Raw genomic sequence first — 14,383 nt, forward strand, 5'->3', positions numbered from 1 at the left:
TGAATGTTGGTGAAATGATGAGCAAGTTAGCAGATGACACAAAAATTAGTAGTGTTGGTGGATAATAAGGAGGCTTGTCAAAGGTCACAGCAGGATATAGGTCAGACAGCAAGTCGGGAAGAGCATGAGTGGATGAAATTTATTTCAAATAAGTCTGCAAGTGCGAGGTGATCTGGAAAGTCAAAAAACGGTTTGACATACACAGTAAAGTTTAGGGCATAAAGGAATGTTGGTGGACAGAGGAATGTTCAGGCCCAAGTCTATAGTTTCATGAAAGTGGTAGCGCAGGTGGATCAGGAGGTGAAGAAGCTATATGGAATGCTTGCAGCATTCGTGGATTCAGGGACTTGGACTGTATTTTTTTGTGTGACTGTATTTTACTGCTGTCTTATATGTGTCATATGTGCCCTGTGCTGTGTGTGTAGGTTGGAACAGTGTTTTTCACCTTGGCCTCTGAGTAACACCGTTTTGTTTGGCTGTATTCATGTATGGTTGAATGACAATTCAACGATCTTGAACTTGGGTACTCTTCCAGCAGGACAGGCTCATTGGGCTGGAAGTGCCTGTTACCGTGGTGTTTCTCTAAATAAAAAATAAAACATAAACTTGTGCCCTTCTCCACAATGAGGAAACCAAGCACTAACTGAGGTGAAACACCTCTGTTTACAGATCAACTTTCAATTTACAGATCGCGACTTTTAGACTCTCACATCAAAGGCTTTCTGCTGTTATAATTCCAAATCCTAGCCTCTGAGATGGAAGTAGAAAATGCTGGAAAAGATCTCAGCAGGTCAGGCAGCATCTGTGGAAAGAGAAACAGTTAATGTTTTGGGTCTGCGAACCTTCATTGGAACTGGTCACTGGGGACTACCCATCAACAAGATCAGTTTTGCCCTTAAGTAGGGGGTGGGGTGGGGTGGGGGGATGGGATGGTAATGCACTGACTAAAACTCGTGGCAGTAATAATACCAGCTTCTTCAGACCCACCATGATGGAATTGAGAGATTCCATTTAACGTAACAGAGATTATCCAGTTGCTTACCTGAAAGAGATTGTCCTTGGGGTAAAGAACTGGTGCACTGGTAGTCTGTGCAATGATTGAATTGGAAAACGGATTCCTGTATCAACATTAAATGTAGAGAGAAGTTCAGTTTATTTTAGGATTTCTCTACCAGTGTTCTGCTTACACCACATTTAGGTGTTTGTGATTTACCCGAGGCATATGAATTGTACTCAGATCCATGTCCCTCCAACCATCTGTACTAAAAAACAATCCCACTGTACTTCAGCAGGAGATGAGAAGCATGGACAAACCTGCTATAGCCAATTCTGGATTTTCTAATCAACTGAGTCTCTGGAGGAATATTTCAGAGTGTCTGTAATATTACATTTAAAACTGCATTTATTTTTAAGACGTTTTTCTTTGACGTTTGCACCCATTCAAGTGTCAGTCCTCTCTTATGTTGTTTGCTGGCAGGACCTCCATTTAGGGTTTGGCCTTTGTTGCCCTTGAGAAGTTTGTGGTTGTCCTGCTCTCCAGAAACACTGTGGTCCTTCTGGGGGAGGTGCTCCCGCAGTGCTGAAAACGGAGCGTGAACATGTTGAAATCTTGAGCAGCACATACACAAAACGCTGGAGGAACTCAGCGAGCCAGGCAGATCTATGCGTGGGAATAAACAGTAACTGCCAGAGGGCTGTGGACTCAGCCGGCTCCATCATGGGCACCAGCCTCCCCACCACCTTCACAAAGCATCCATCATTGTGGGCCCCACATGCCGTCTTCTCATTACCACCATCAGAGAAGAGACACTGGAGCCTGAAGACCCTAACTCCATGTATCAAGAACATTTTCTTCCCCCCCCCCCACCATCCGTGTCCACGAACTCTACCTCCCTATTCCTCCTTTGTACTATTTATATTTTTATACCTTCCACTGCACTGCTGCCATAAAAATGACAAATTTCATGGCATGCATCAGTGATGATAAACGTGATTCTAATTCTGACATATTCCTGTTCACAATGATGTGTGATTGAGGGGTCTCTGTGGGCCTGCTGCCTCTGCCCTTCTAGGTGGCAGCTGCTGTCAGAGTAGCTTAGTGAATAACTAAAACTTTGTAAATGATAGCGTTGATAGAGGGACTCAGTGGTGCTTGGGATACGAGTCCAACAGACTGCCTGGCCTGGATCGTGTTGCACTGCCTGAGAGCTGTTGGAACTGCACCCATTCACCTGGAGTATTGTCAGCAGTTCTGGGCCTCTTATCTATGAGAAGATGTGCTGGCATTGGAGAGGGTGTTCGCAACAGTGATTCTGGGAATAAAACGTATGAGAAGTGTTTGATGGATCTGGGACTGTGCTCACTGGAGTTTGGAAGAATGGCAGTGGGAGGAGGGGTATCTCATTGAAACCTATTGACTGTTGAAAGGCCTAGGTGGAGTGGATGTGAAGAGTTTCTAATAGAAAGTGGAGTCTAGGACCAGAGGGCATAACCTCAGAATAGAGGGACATCCATTTACAACGGAGATGAGGAGGTGGTGAATCTGTGGAACTCATTGCCACTGGTGGCTGTGTAAGCCAAGTCATTGGATATATTTAAAGCAGCAGATGATCGGTTATTGATTAGTCTGGGCATCAAAGGTTACAGAGAGAAGGCAGGAGAAAGGAGTTGAGAGGGATAGTAAATCAGCCATGAATGGCAGAGCAGACTTGATGGGCCAAATGGCCTAATTCTGCTCCTGTGTCTTATGGTTTTATGGTCTTATTCAAACAAGCAGAGAACATTCCCTTGCTCTCTTCATTTGTGCTTTGTGAATGGAGAAATGTCCTTTTGAGGTGTTAGTACAGGAATCTCCCAGACACTCTGCAGTTAGAGTATTTTTGTGTCTTCTTCCATTGTGTTTCTGGTCAATGGTAATCTGCAGAGTATCAATGATGGTAATACCATTTACTGCCAGTAGGCTGAATGAGGTATACAAAATTATAAGGGCTACTGACAAGACCAATACATCCAGGCTTATTCCCCTCAGGTTGGCTGAGACGAGAACTAGATGTCAGGTTTAGGGTGAAAGGTGAAAGCTAAGGGAAACCTCGGTCAGAGAGTATTGCGAGTGTGGAACAAGCTTCAGTGGAGGTGGTGGATGTGGGTTTAATTGCAACATTTAAATTTGGGTAGATACATGGGCGCGAGGGATATGGAGGGCTATGATCCGAGTGCAGGTAGATGGGATAAACAGGTCATCATGGACTAGATGGGCTGAAGGGCCTGTTTCTGTGCTGTAGTGCTCTATAACTCTATGACCCCATGTGGTTAGGCTCTCCCCTTTTGGACGTGGCTATCCGATGGTACTCCTGCATTGGGCAAGTGTTACTTGCTACTTCTCAAGCCTCATTGCATGTAAGTATGATCTGTCTCATAGCTCCGTTCACTGGAGGCACGCTCAGTCCTAACTTCTGATACTGGCTGTGTGATCGATTGCATTTTTTCCCCTGAAACTGCATGGGTTCTTACAGGTGCTACAGATTCATCCCACAACACAACCACTTGTGGGTTGGTAGATTGACTGGCCACTGTGTGGTAGCATCTGCAGCGGGGTTGCTGGAAATATGAGGAAAATGGGGTAACGCAATGGCGTTGCTTTGCAATGTAGCTTATACTCGATGGGCTGAAATGGTCATGTTGTGTAAGTTAATATTGTCGAGTGGATTCCAGTTAATTGGGACACATTGGGACCAGTGCATTTTGGTCCATTTAAACAACTGCTCCAATTAGCCAAGGTTTCATGGAAATATTTAAAAAGATATGAAAAAGACAAACTGCTGTTAACTGATAACAAATTATGTATTTAAATGAAATACAGAACAAGTTAGTTCCAAATAGTTATCAACGGAGGAATTCAGTGTGTGTTGCCATGTTCTTTTGATTGACTGTAAATGAACAAAATTAGCGCAGACACCCACTGCAGATAGTGGACTGCCTTCAAGCAGTGCTTTTGATGATTGCATCCTCCAGATCTTCATCTTCATTATGACGTTCAAGACAATTGTCGATGCCTTCAAATTCTTCGTATTCCCTAACTTGTTGAGAGAGTACAATGGTTCAATTTTCACTCCGGGCTGTTTCTGGCATCCCTAAGCCTGAAATCTTGAAACTGCAGTGAGCAAAACAATTCTGAATTGTCCTACTGCTTATTTCTTGCCAGCAATCTGTGACAAAAATCACTTCTTTTGAACACAAGCATACGCGTTTAATGCTATTTTACAATATTTTGCTCTAAGCCCAGTGTAGTGTCTAACAGCCACATAAGTGCATGTAACTGATGCTAGCTAGAAACTGTTTGGCATGTCTCCTGACCCAATTAAGTGACATAGTGTCCCAAATAAATGAAGGGACTGTCAGCTATTTTTTCAAATTGCTTTTGTTTTTGAAGAGTTGTCTCAAATAACTGGCTGCCCTGATTAACTGATGACTCAATTAATCAGAATCCACTGTATAAATGTTGGATTATCTGAGAAATTGTAAGTAATATTGCAGTGACACTGCCTCATTTTGATGATGTAGAGGGTATGTTTGAGACATGATGGCACTATTTGAAGGATAAATACTGTTCATAGGAGTGGTGTATCTGAGTGTAAGTGTACATTTCAGAACCGACCATGGTGGTAAGACTGTAGAAACATTGTTGTACTGGGCACTGGGATTATTTGAAACTCACTGCCTTTAGTAAAGGAAATTCTATCAATAGCTCTGACTGTCACGCAGAACATAAAGATAGAACTGTGCTGCACTTTACAGAGTCTTTGGCTCACGATGTACCAACCAATATAAACCTGCTCCACAATCAATCTAGCCCTTCTCTCCTAAACAACCATAACCCTCCATTTTCCTTACATCCATGTACCATTTAAGAGTCTCCCCTATCTCAACCTCTACAAATATCCCCAGGAATGCATTTTTAGTTGCCCACCAATCTGTGTATATAAAAAAAACTATCTCCAAGATCTCCCTTAAACTTTCCTCCCTCCACTCACCAATAATGCATGTCCTTTGGTATTGACCTTTGCCATTCCAAGAGAAAAATGTTGTCCATCAATCCTGTCTACACCTCTTAGATAATCTATACATCCGTATTAGGTCACCTCTCATCCTCCATCACTTCAAAGACAAAACCCCTAGTTGGCTCATCTTTCCCTCTTAACACTTGTACTCTGATCTAAGAGGCACCCTGATGAACCTTCTCTAAAACTTCCACATCCTTCCTACAATACAGCACAGAACAGAACACAATACTCCACGCGTGGTCTAACCAGAGTTTTAAAGAGCTGCAACATTACGACACAACTGTTGAACTCAATCCCCCAAATACTGAAGGCTAGCAGACCACATGCCTTCTTAATCACCCTTAAACATTCTTAACTATTCTTGTTCCAACATGTCAGTCCATGGCTTCCTCTCATGCCACAATGAGGCCACCCGCACGATGGAGGAGCAACAGCTTATATTCTGTCTGGGTAGCCTCCAATCTGATGGCATGAATATCGATTTCTCCTTCCAGTAAAAAAAATTCCCTCCCCCTTCCCTCTTCCCCATCACCCCCCTTCTGACATTGACCCCAAGATCCCTTTGTTTCTTTGCAATGCTAAGAATCCCGCCAACCTTGTCCTCCAGTTCAATCTTCCAAAGTTTATCACTTCACCCTTATCCAGATTGAACTCCATCCATTACTTCTTTCTTGCTTTAGTAAGCAGCAGTGTATCTTACACAAGGTAATAACATGCATCTGGCTTACTCCACTGTCAAATCTGATTCCACTGAAATGAACTGATCTAATTTTTAATAGACTGAATAAAATGAACTATTATGGATATAACATGCAGTGCTTGGGTTTTCCACCCCAAAATATGGAATTACTTGACATTGTTAAATATTTTAGGCATGTTTCTTCCAATTTTGGAACCCTGTTACATTCGCAGAGTTACAGCAAGTGGCCATATTCTCTCTCCTATAGGGCTCACCTGGGCAACCAGGCCCCGTTGGTAGGACTGGGCCGAGAGGACCTCAAGGATCACCTGGCAACCCTGGGCCTGAAGGTTTGAGAGGGATTCCTGGGCCTGTTGTAAGTAAACAATGCAAGGAAGTAGTTTTCCGAGTCATTTCAGCATTTGCTTTTTCTCCATTGAAGGTATAAGTGAATTAACAATTGTAATCTTCTGTTTCAACAGGGAGAACAGGGTCTTTCTGGGCCTCCTGGTCAGAATGGGCCCCCTGGTCCTATGGTAAGTAACAATGTGAGAATAGTCAGCCTGTTGCCAACCCCCACTTGCTCACTCATCCCTTTGGCTAACACTGCCAGAAAAATCTGGATCAAGCGCTCAAGTTAGAACATAGTCATAGACTTCTACAGCACAACAGGTCTATGCCAAATCAGATTTCCATCGAAGCTGGCCCTACTTACACAAAGAAATGTACCACACAGTGTTTTGTGGCCCTTCAGCCCACAGTGTTTTGCTAAACTAGTTAATAATACGAAATTATACTCATCCCTAATGGGCCCGGCCATTCAAGAAGATCACTCAGTCTATCAGCTTTGACATTCTGCACAACTCCCAGATTCAGTCACTTGGCCCAGTCTTCAGCCGGACCCAGCATCTTGAGAAATTCAGTTAGCTCATCTGCCCTTCAGTCCCATAAGTCCAGCCGTTATGGAATCTTGCTTTTTACTCCATGCACCTGCCTGAAAGCTGCATCAAGCTGCAGCTCCTTAGGGACCGGGTTAGGGAACTGGAGATGCAGCTCGATGACCTTCGTCTGGTCATCGGGGAAAGTGAGGAGGTGATAGAAGCTGTAAGCAAATAGGGATAGGAACAGACAAGTTAGGAAAATGTCTAGTTGGAGTAAGGGGAAATATGAAGGTATCGGGCAGGAACTTGGAAGCATAAATGGGGAGCAGATGTTCTCAGAGAAATGTATGGCAGAAATGTGACAAATGTTCAGGAGATATTTGTGTGGTGTTCTGTATAGGTACATTCCAATGAGACAGGGAAAGGATGGTTGGGTACAGGAATGATGGTGGACAAAAACTGTTGAAAATCTAGTCAAGAAGAAAAGAAAAACTTCCGGAATCTTTCAAAAAATTAGGTAATGATAGAGATCTGGAAAATTATAAGGCTAGCAAGAAGGAGCTTAAGAATGAAATCAGGAGAGCCAGAAGGGGCCATGAGAAGGCCTTGGCAAGCAGAATTAGGGAAAACCTCAAGGCATTCTACAAATCAATGAAGAGCAAGAAGATAAGGCGTGAGAGAATAGGACCAATCAAGTGTGAAGTGGAAAAGTGTGTATGGAACCAGAGAAGGTAGCAGAGGTACTTAATGAATACTTTGCTTCATTATTCACTACGGAAAAGGACCTTGCAATTGTAGGGATAAGGTACAGCGGACTGAAAAGCTTGACCATATAGACATTAAGAAAGAGGATGTGCTGGAGCTTTTGGATAGCATCAAGTTGGGTAAGTCACCCGGACCAGACAAGATATACCCCAGGCTACTGTGGGAGGTAAGGGAGGAGATTGCTGAGCCTCTGACAATGATCTTTGCATCATCAATGGGGATGGGGGAGGTTCCAGAGGGTTAGAGGTTTGCACATGTTGATCTCTTATTCAAGAAAGGGAGCAGAGATAGCCCAGGAAATTGTAGACCAGTGAGTCTTACTTCAGTGGTTGGTAAGTTGATGGAGAAGATGCTGAAAAGCAAGATTTATGAACATTTGGAGAGGCATAATATGATTAGGAATAGTCAGCATGGCTTTGTAAAAGACAGGTCATGCCTTACGAACCTGATTGAATTTTTTGCGGATGTGACTAAACACTTTGATGAAGGTAGAGCAGTAGATGTGTGTATAGGGATTTCAGCAAGGCACTTGAGAAGGTACCCCATGCAAGGCTTATTGAGAAAGTAAGGAGGCATGGGATCCAAGGGGACCTTGCATTGTGGATCCAGAATTGGCTTGCCCATAGAAGACAAAGAGTGGTTATAGACCTGTCATATTCTGCATGGAGGTTAGTGGCCAGTGGTGTGCCTCGGGGATCTGTTCTGGGACCCCCTTCTCTTTGTGATTTTTATAAATGACCTGAATGAGCAAGTGGAGGGATGGGTTAGTAACTTTGCTGCTGACGCATAGAAACATAGAAAATAGGTGCAGGAGTAGGCCATTCGGCCCTTCGAGCCTGCACCGCCATTCAGTATGATCATGGCTGATCATCCAACTCAGAACCCTGTACCAGCCTTCCCTCCATACACAAAGGTTGGGGGTGTTGAGGATAGTGTGGAGAGTTGTCAGACATTACAGCAGGACATCGATAGGATACAAAAGGCTGAGAAGTGGCAGATGGAGTTCAACCCAGTTAAGTGTGAGGTGGTTCATTTTGGTAGGTCAAATATGGCAGAATATAGTATTAATGGTAAGACTCTTGACAGTGTGGAAGATCAGAGGGATCTTGGGGTCCGTGTCCATAGGACACTCAAAGCTGCTGCACAAATTCATTATGTGGCTAAGAAGGCACGTAATGTATGGGCCTTCATAAACCATGGGATTGAGTTTAAGAGCCGAGAGGTAATGTTACAGCTATATAGGACCATGGCCAGACCCCACTTGGAGTACTGTGTTCATTTCTGGTCACCTCACTACAGGAAGGATGTGGAAACATAGAAATGGTGCAGAGGAGATTTACAAGGATGTTGCTGGATTGAGGAGCATGCCTTATGAGAATAGATTGAGCAAACTTGGCCTTTTCTCCCTGGAGTGATGAAGGATGAGAGGTGACCTGATAGGGGTGTATAAGATGATGAGAGGCATTGATCATGTGGATAGTCAGAAGCTTTTGTCCCAGGGCTGAAATGGCTAACACGAGAGGGCACAGTTTTAAGGTGCTTGGAAGCAGGTACAGAGGAGATGTCAGGGTAAGTTTTTTATGCAGAGAGTGGTGAGTGCGTGGAATGGGATGCCGGCAGTGATGGTGGAGGCAGATATGATCAGGTCTTCATGGTGCTTAGAAAAATAGAGGGCTATGGGTAATCCTAGGTAATTTCTAAAGTAAGGACATGTTTGGCTGCATTGTGGCCGAAGGGCCTGTATTGTGCTGTAGGTTTTCTATGTTTCTATGAAATTACATCCTTAATGTGCAAGATCCTATCAAAGTTGAATTTAAAAGTGTAAACTGAGTTAGAAAATGAGAGATTTATGTACCTAACACCTTTTTGGGTGGTATCCTTCTAGTCTCTTTCTAACTGTCTAAGCCAGGGGTTCCCAACTTGGGGTCGATGGACCCTTGCTTAATGGTGTTAGTCCATGGCATTAAAAGGGTTGGGAGCCCCTAGTCGAAGTTCTCTTTATCCATAATACCTCACCTTTAGCAACAAACAATCTAGTAGAGGACCTCAGCAGGTCGAGCAGTATCTGTGGGCAGAAAATAACTTTCAGCGTTTCAGTTTAAAACTCTGCATCAAGAAGGTTCTAGATTCCAACATCTGCAATGTCTTGCATCTACATATATCATTGTTAGTTCCCCACCAGGAGAAATGTTTCACTCAATTTGTTCTTCTTATTCCATTGAAAATCCTCCGTTGGTCTAGCTCACCCTCTTTATTGCAGAAAGTACAACCAATTTTATAAACAGTGTCTCCAGATTCTTGGAGCAACAACCAATCTAGTGAAGGGCCTCAGCAGGTCATGGAGAATCTGTTAGGGGAAATGAACTGTTGACATTTCAGGTCAGAGTCCAAAACGTCAACAATTCCTTTCTTCCCACAGATGCAGCTTGACCTGCTGAGTTACTCCAGCAGGTCGCTTGTGACTTCAGATTCCAGTGTCTGCTATGTCTCTAAATTCTTGGAGTCTGGTACAGTTACAAGGAAGACACACTGCGCTCTCTCAAATATGCTGCCTCTCTGTGGGCGCAGTGTAGTCTGAGCAGAGTCTGTAACTGAACACTCTTACATTTTTATTCCATACTGTCGGTCACAAGGGCTGATGTCTCATTAATCTTTCTGGTTATTTCTTCCCCAGAAAGTTTAATCGAGGGCTGATGATTCAGCCTTCAGGTCTCAGAGTGAAAACTCCAAGCTCTCTAGGGAGAAGGGTTGTATTTATTTTCAGTTTGTGCACCGTGACACTGAATTGAACAACAATATTACAGCAAAGCAATCTTCTCAAGGCCCAAGAATGCTCCAATATTAACTCTGAGACAGTAAATTAAATGACCAACGCAGTCCAAGGGTGTGCCTGGAGCAGCCCGCAAGCATCACCATGCTTCTGGTGTCAACAGAGCGTGCACACAACATACTAACCCTAAAACTGTACATGTTTTCACTGTGGGAGGAAACCAGAGCACCCGGAGGAAACACACGCCACCATGGGGGGAGCATACAAACTCCTTACGGATGTGGCAGGACCTGAATCCCCATCTTATAATTGGCTGTGCATTAGCTTTACGCTGACCACTACATTACCATGCCAACATGTTTCTTGTTTATTTATTCATGAAACTGGATTATTAATTATTATGTATTCTGAATAAATAGCCTTGCATTATTAATTGATTTAATGGTGAATGGTTGGGAAGTGTGTAACTAACTGATGTAGCTTTGAAAATGCTGCTAGGTGTGATTAGGGCATTATCACAATGTGCCAGGATCTCCACCGGTGTAGATCCACCAAGAACACCGTGTGCAAATTCCCAAGTATGAGGATGGGTATCGGTGCCTGAAGTGGGATGCCTCCTTCTCCCATTGCGTTATTGCAAATCGAGTCAAACAGCATGGAAGCAGTTCCTTTGGCCCACTGAATCTAGAATGAGCACCGTGAACCCATAGAATCCTACAGATACTATCACTGACTTAGACACTACTGGCAACTTACAGCAGCCAGTTAACCTACCAACCCACACCTCTGGGATGCTGGAGGAATGGGAGCACAGGGAGGAGGCCCACGCAGTCCCAGGGAGAACGTGCAAAATCCACACAGGCAGCACTACGAGTTGGGACTGAACCCCGTTAAATGGATCGGTGAAGCAACAGCTCAACTAGCTGCACCACTGTGGGCTATCTGGAGGAAAGGGAATGATGGACTAATTCACTGATCACAGCAGAAGATGACACTGTGTCTCTGTAAGTTAATGGTAGACAACCAATCTTTTTGCGGGAAGGCCTTTGAAGGCCAAGCTCATGATTGTAAAGCCCAGACTCTCCTTGCAGTGAGGATTATCCTGCAGTGCTACTGTTACCCCACAGCGCCAGGATCCCAGGTTCGATCCTGACCGTGCCTGCTGAATGTACGGAGCATGTGTATTCTCCCTGGAATCCTCCTGTGTCCTGCAGTTACACAACCCGCCATCAAAGATGCGTGGGTTCATTGGCCACTGTGGTGTAGATAAGCGTTAGGGGTATCAGTGGAGAGTTGGAAATTGTGTGATTGGCCACTGTGGTGTAGATAGGTGTTAGGGGTATCAGTAGACAGTTAGAAAGTGTGTGATTGGCTACTGTGGTGTAGATGGGCAGCTGGGGTATCAGTGGACAGTTAGAAGGTGTGTGATTGGCCACTGTGGTGTAAATGGGTGGTAGGACTATCAGTGGAGGGTTAGAAGGTATATGATTGGCTACTGTGGTGTAGATGGGCAGCAGGGTTTATCAGTGGAGAGTTGGAAGGTGTGTGTTTGGCCTGTGTGGTGTAGAAGGGTGTCAGGGGTAACAATAGAGAATTGGAAGGTGTGTGATGAAGAATAGATTAAAATACATAAGTGGAAGGGAGGATGGGATTGATGGGAATGCACTGTGAGATTGGGTTGAATGGTTTCCTACACTGTGAGAAATAGGAAATGATTAAATTTTTGAATATAAAACAAAGGAAGGGATATATCTTAATACAGGAAGGTATTCTAAGGTAAAAGAGCATCATGACTTTGATGATGGAGATTTAATGGACTGAATGTCCTAACCCTCTGTCTATATCTCATTTCCTGACGGTCCTGCTGTTGTTGTGCTCCATCCTCATGGATTCCATCCAGTGAGAACCAACTTCCCAGACATTCCCCGGGGAATTCTAGTGAATCTGTGCCTAATAAATCGGCTGTATTTGTTTCACTCGGGAAGAGGGCAGAAAATGTCTCAGGCAAGTTCTATCTCAGCAAAAGAACAAGGATCTCAGCAGGTCAGGCAGCATCTGTGAAGGAAAATGGACATTTGGCATTTTGGGTCAAGACCTTTCTGTAGGACTGAAAAGGTTAGCCAATGTAAAGAAGCGAAGGGGTGAGTGGGTAAGATCTAGCAAGTGATAGGTGGATCCAGATGAGGCAGGATTGATTGGCAGGTGGAGGAGAGAAGATTGGAGATAGGCGCTGGCAAGTGATAGGTAGACCCAGATGAGGCAGGATTGATTGGCAAGTGGAGGAGAGAAGATTGGAGATAGACTCTAGCAAGTGATAGGTGGATCCAGATGAGGCAGGGTTGATTGACAGATGGAGGAGTAAAGATTGGAGATAGATGCTGGCAAGTGATTGGTGGATCCAGATGAGGCAGGGTTGATTGACAGATGGAGGAGAGAAGATTGGAAATGGATGCTGGCAAGTGATAGGTGGAGGTAACAGAGGTCTGCAGATAGTGGAATTGATAAGAAGGGAAGGTGGAATGGTATCAGGTTGTAAATCAAATTAATCTGACTTAAACAAATGTACTTTAGTTGTCAAGTTGAAAATGATTAATTCCCTTGAAGTGTTTCACATATTTTAATTACTTTTTGCTTGTAAAGTCATTATTTTTTTAATGAGATTCATTTTATTAATAAGGAAGGTGTTCACTGATAACTCAAAGCGCTTTGACAGCTGGCAAACCTAAGGGTTTTGCTTAACCATTTGTAAAATCACAAAAGGGGCAGGATCTGCACATCCAGGGGGCAAGTATTGCTCTTGGACATTCGGGATCAGGCTTTGGCGCAGTGTGTGTGGGAGGAGGTAGAAGCGGATGCCTCTTCAAGAGAAGACAGATAGCATGCAACACAGTTATAAAATCTGTTAAGTCAAAATGTAGACCCCTCTCTGATTCCCAGAATGAGATGGGTGACACCTCACACCTCCAGCAACACAGGTTTAATCCTGACCTGTGCCACTGCCATGTGGAGTTCACACGTCCTCCATCTGACCACTCTGGGTGCTCCCATGTCCCTAAACATGCGGGTTGGTGGGTTCATTGGCTGCTTTACAACGCACCTTGTGTGTACGAGTGTGGAAGAACCTGTCAGGAGTGGGTGAAAGTGAGGGGGAGAGAATTCTATGTATTTACTGTAGTCTTAGTGTAAATGAGAGTTTGATGGTAAATGTGGGTTCAGTAGGTTAGGCAACATCAACAGAGGGAAATGATTGTCAACACTTCAGCTGGACTGAAAAATAGAGGGAAAATAACCAGTGCAATGGGGTGGAGAGGAGCTGGCAGGTAATAGTTGGATCCAGGTTGAGCAAAGGGTGGGTGAGCGATGATAGGCAGATGAGGGAGGGGAGAGTGGAAATAGCGTCAGAAGACCATAGGATATAGGAGCAGAATTAGGCCATCCAGCCCACTGCTCCACCTGTCTTTCTGTCACCTGCAAACTTCACCACCAAGCCATCTATTCCATTATCCAAATCATTGAAAAACAATGTGAAAAGTAGTGGTCCCAATACTGACCCCTGAGAAACATCACTAATCACTGGCAGCCAACCAGAAAAGGCCCCCTTTATTCCCACTCGCTGCCTCCTGCCTGTCAGCCATTCCTCTATCCATGCCAGCAACCTGTAATGCTACAGAATTTTATCTTGTTAAGCAGCCTCATGTATGGCACCTTATCAAATGCCTTCTGAAAATTCAAATAAATGACATCCACTGTCTCTCCTTTGTCCACCCTGTTGGTTATTCCTCAAAGAACTCTTAACAGATAATAGACTCCAACACTTTCCCAACTACAGAGGTGAGGCTAACCGTTCAATAATTTCCTTTCTTTTGCCTTCCTTCCTTCCTAAAGAGCAGAGTGACATTTGCAATCTTCCATTCCCCTGGGACCATTGCCAGAATGAAGTGATTCTTGAAAGATCAAAACCAATGCATCCACTATCTCTTCAGTGACCTCTCTCAGGACGCTGGGATGTAGTCCACCTGGTCCAGGTGACTTATCCACCTCAACACCTTTCAGTTTGCCTAGCACTTTTTCCTTTGTAATAGCAATGACACTCACTCCTGCTCCCTGACACTCACAGACTTCTGGCACACTGCTGGTGTCTTCCATAGTGAAGACTGATGCAAAGTACCCATTAAGTTCATCTGTTATTTCTTTGTCCCATGTTACTACCTCACCAGCATCATTTTCC

The 14,383-nt window shown here is 44.1% G+C and overlaps 1 protein-coding gene across 1 annotated transcript in view; it reads left to right on the forward strand.

Annotated features, from left to right (window-relative positions):
• The window catches only part of LOC140191163 (uncharacterized), a 392,816-nt gene that overhangs the window by 337,510 nt on the left and 40,923 nt on the right, over window positions 1-14,383 (forward strand). The window contains exons 55-56 of the mRNA XM_072248300.1: window positions 6,008-6,115; window positions 6,222-6,275. Of these exons, the coding sequence (XP_072104401.1) occupies window positions 6,008-6,115; window positions 6,222-6,275 (162 nt within the window). The remainder of the gene's footprint in view (window positions 1-6,007; window positions 6,116-6,221; window positions 6,276-14,383) is intronic.

Source organism: Mobula birostris, chromosome 32 (genome assembly GCF_030028105.1).
Source record: "Mobula birostris isolate sMobBir1 chromosome 32, sMobBir1.hap1, whole genome shotgun sequence".
NCBI classification, from domain to species: domain Eukaryota; kingdom Metazoa; phylum Chordata; class Chondrichthyes; order Myliobatiformes; family Myliobatidae; genus Mobula; species Mobula birostris.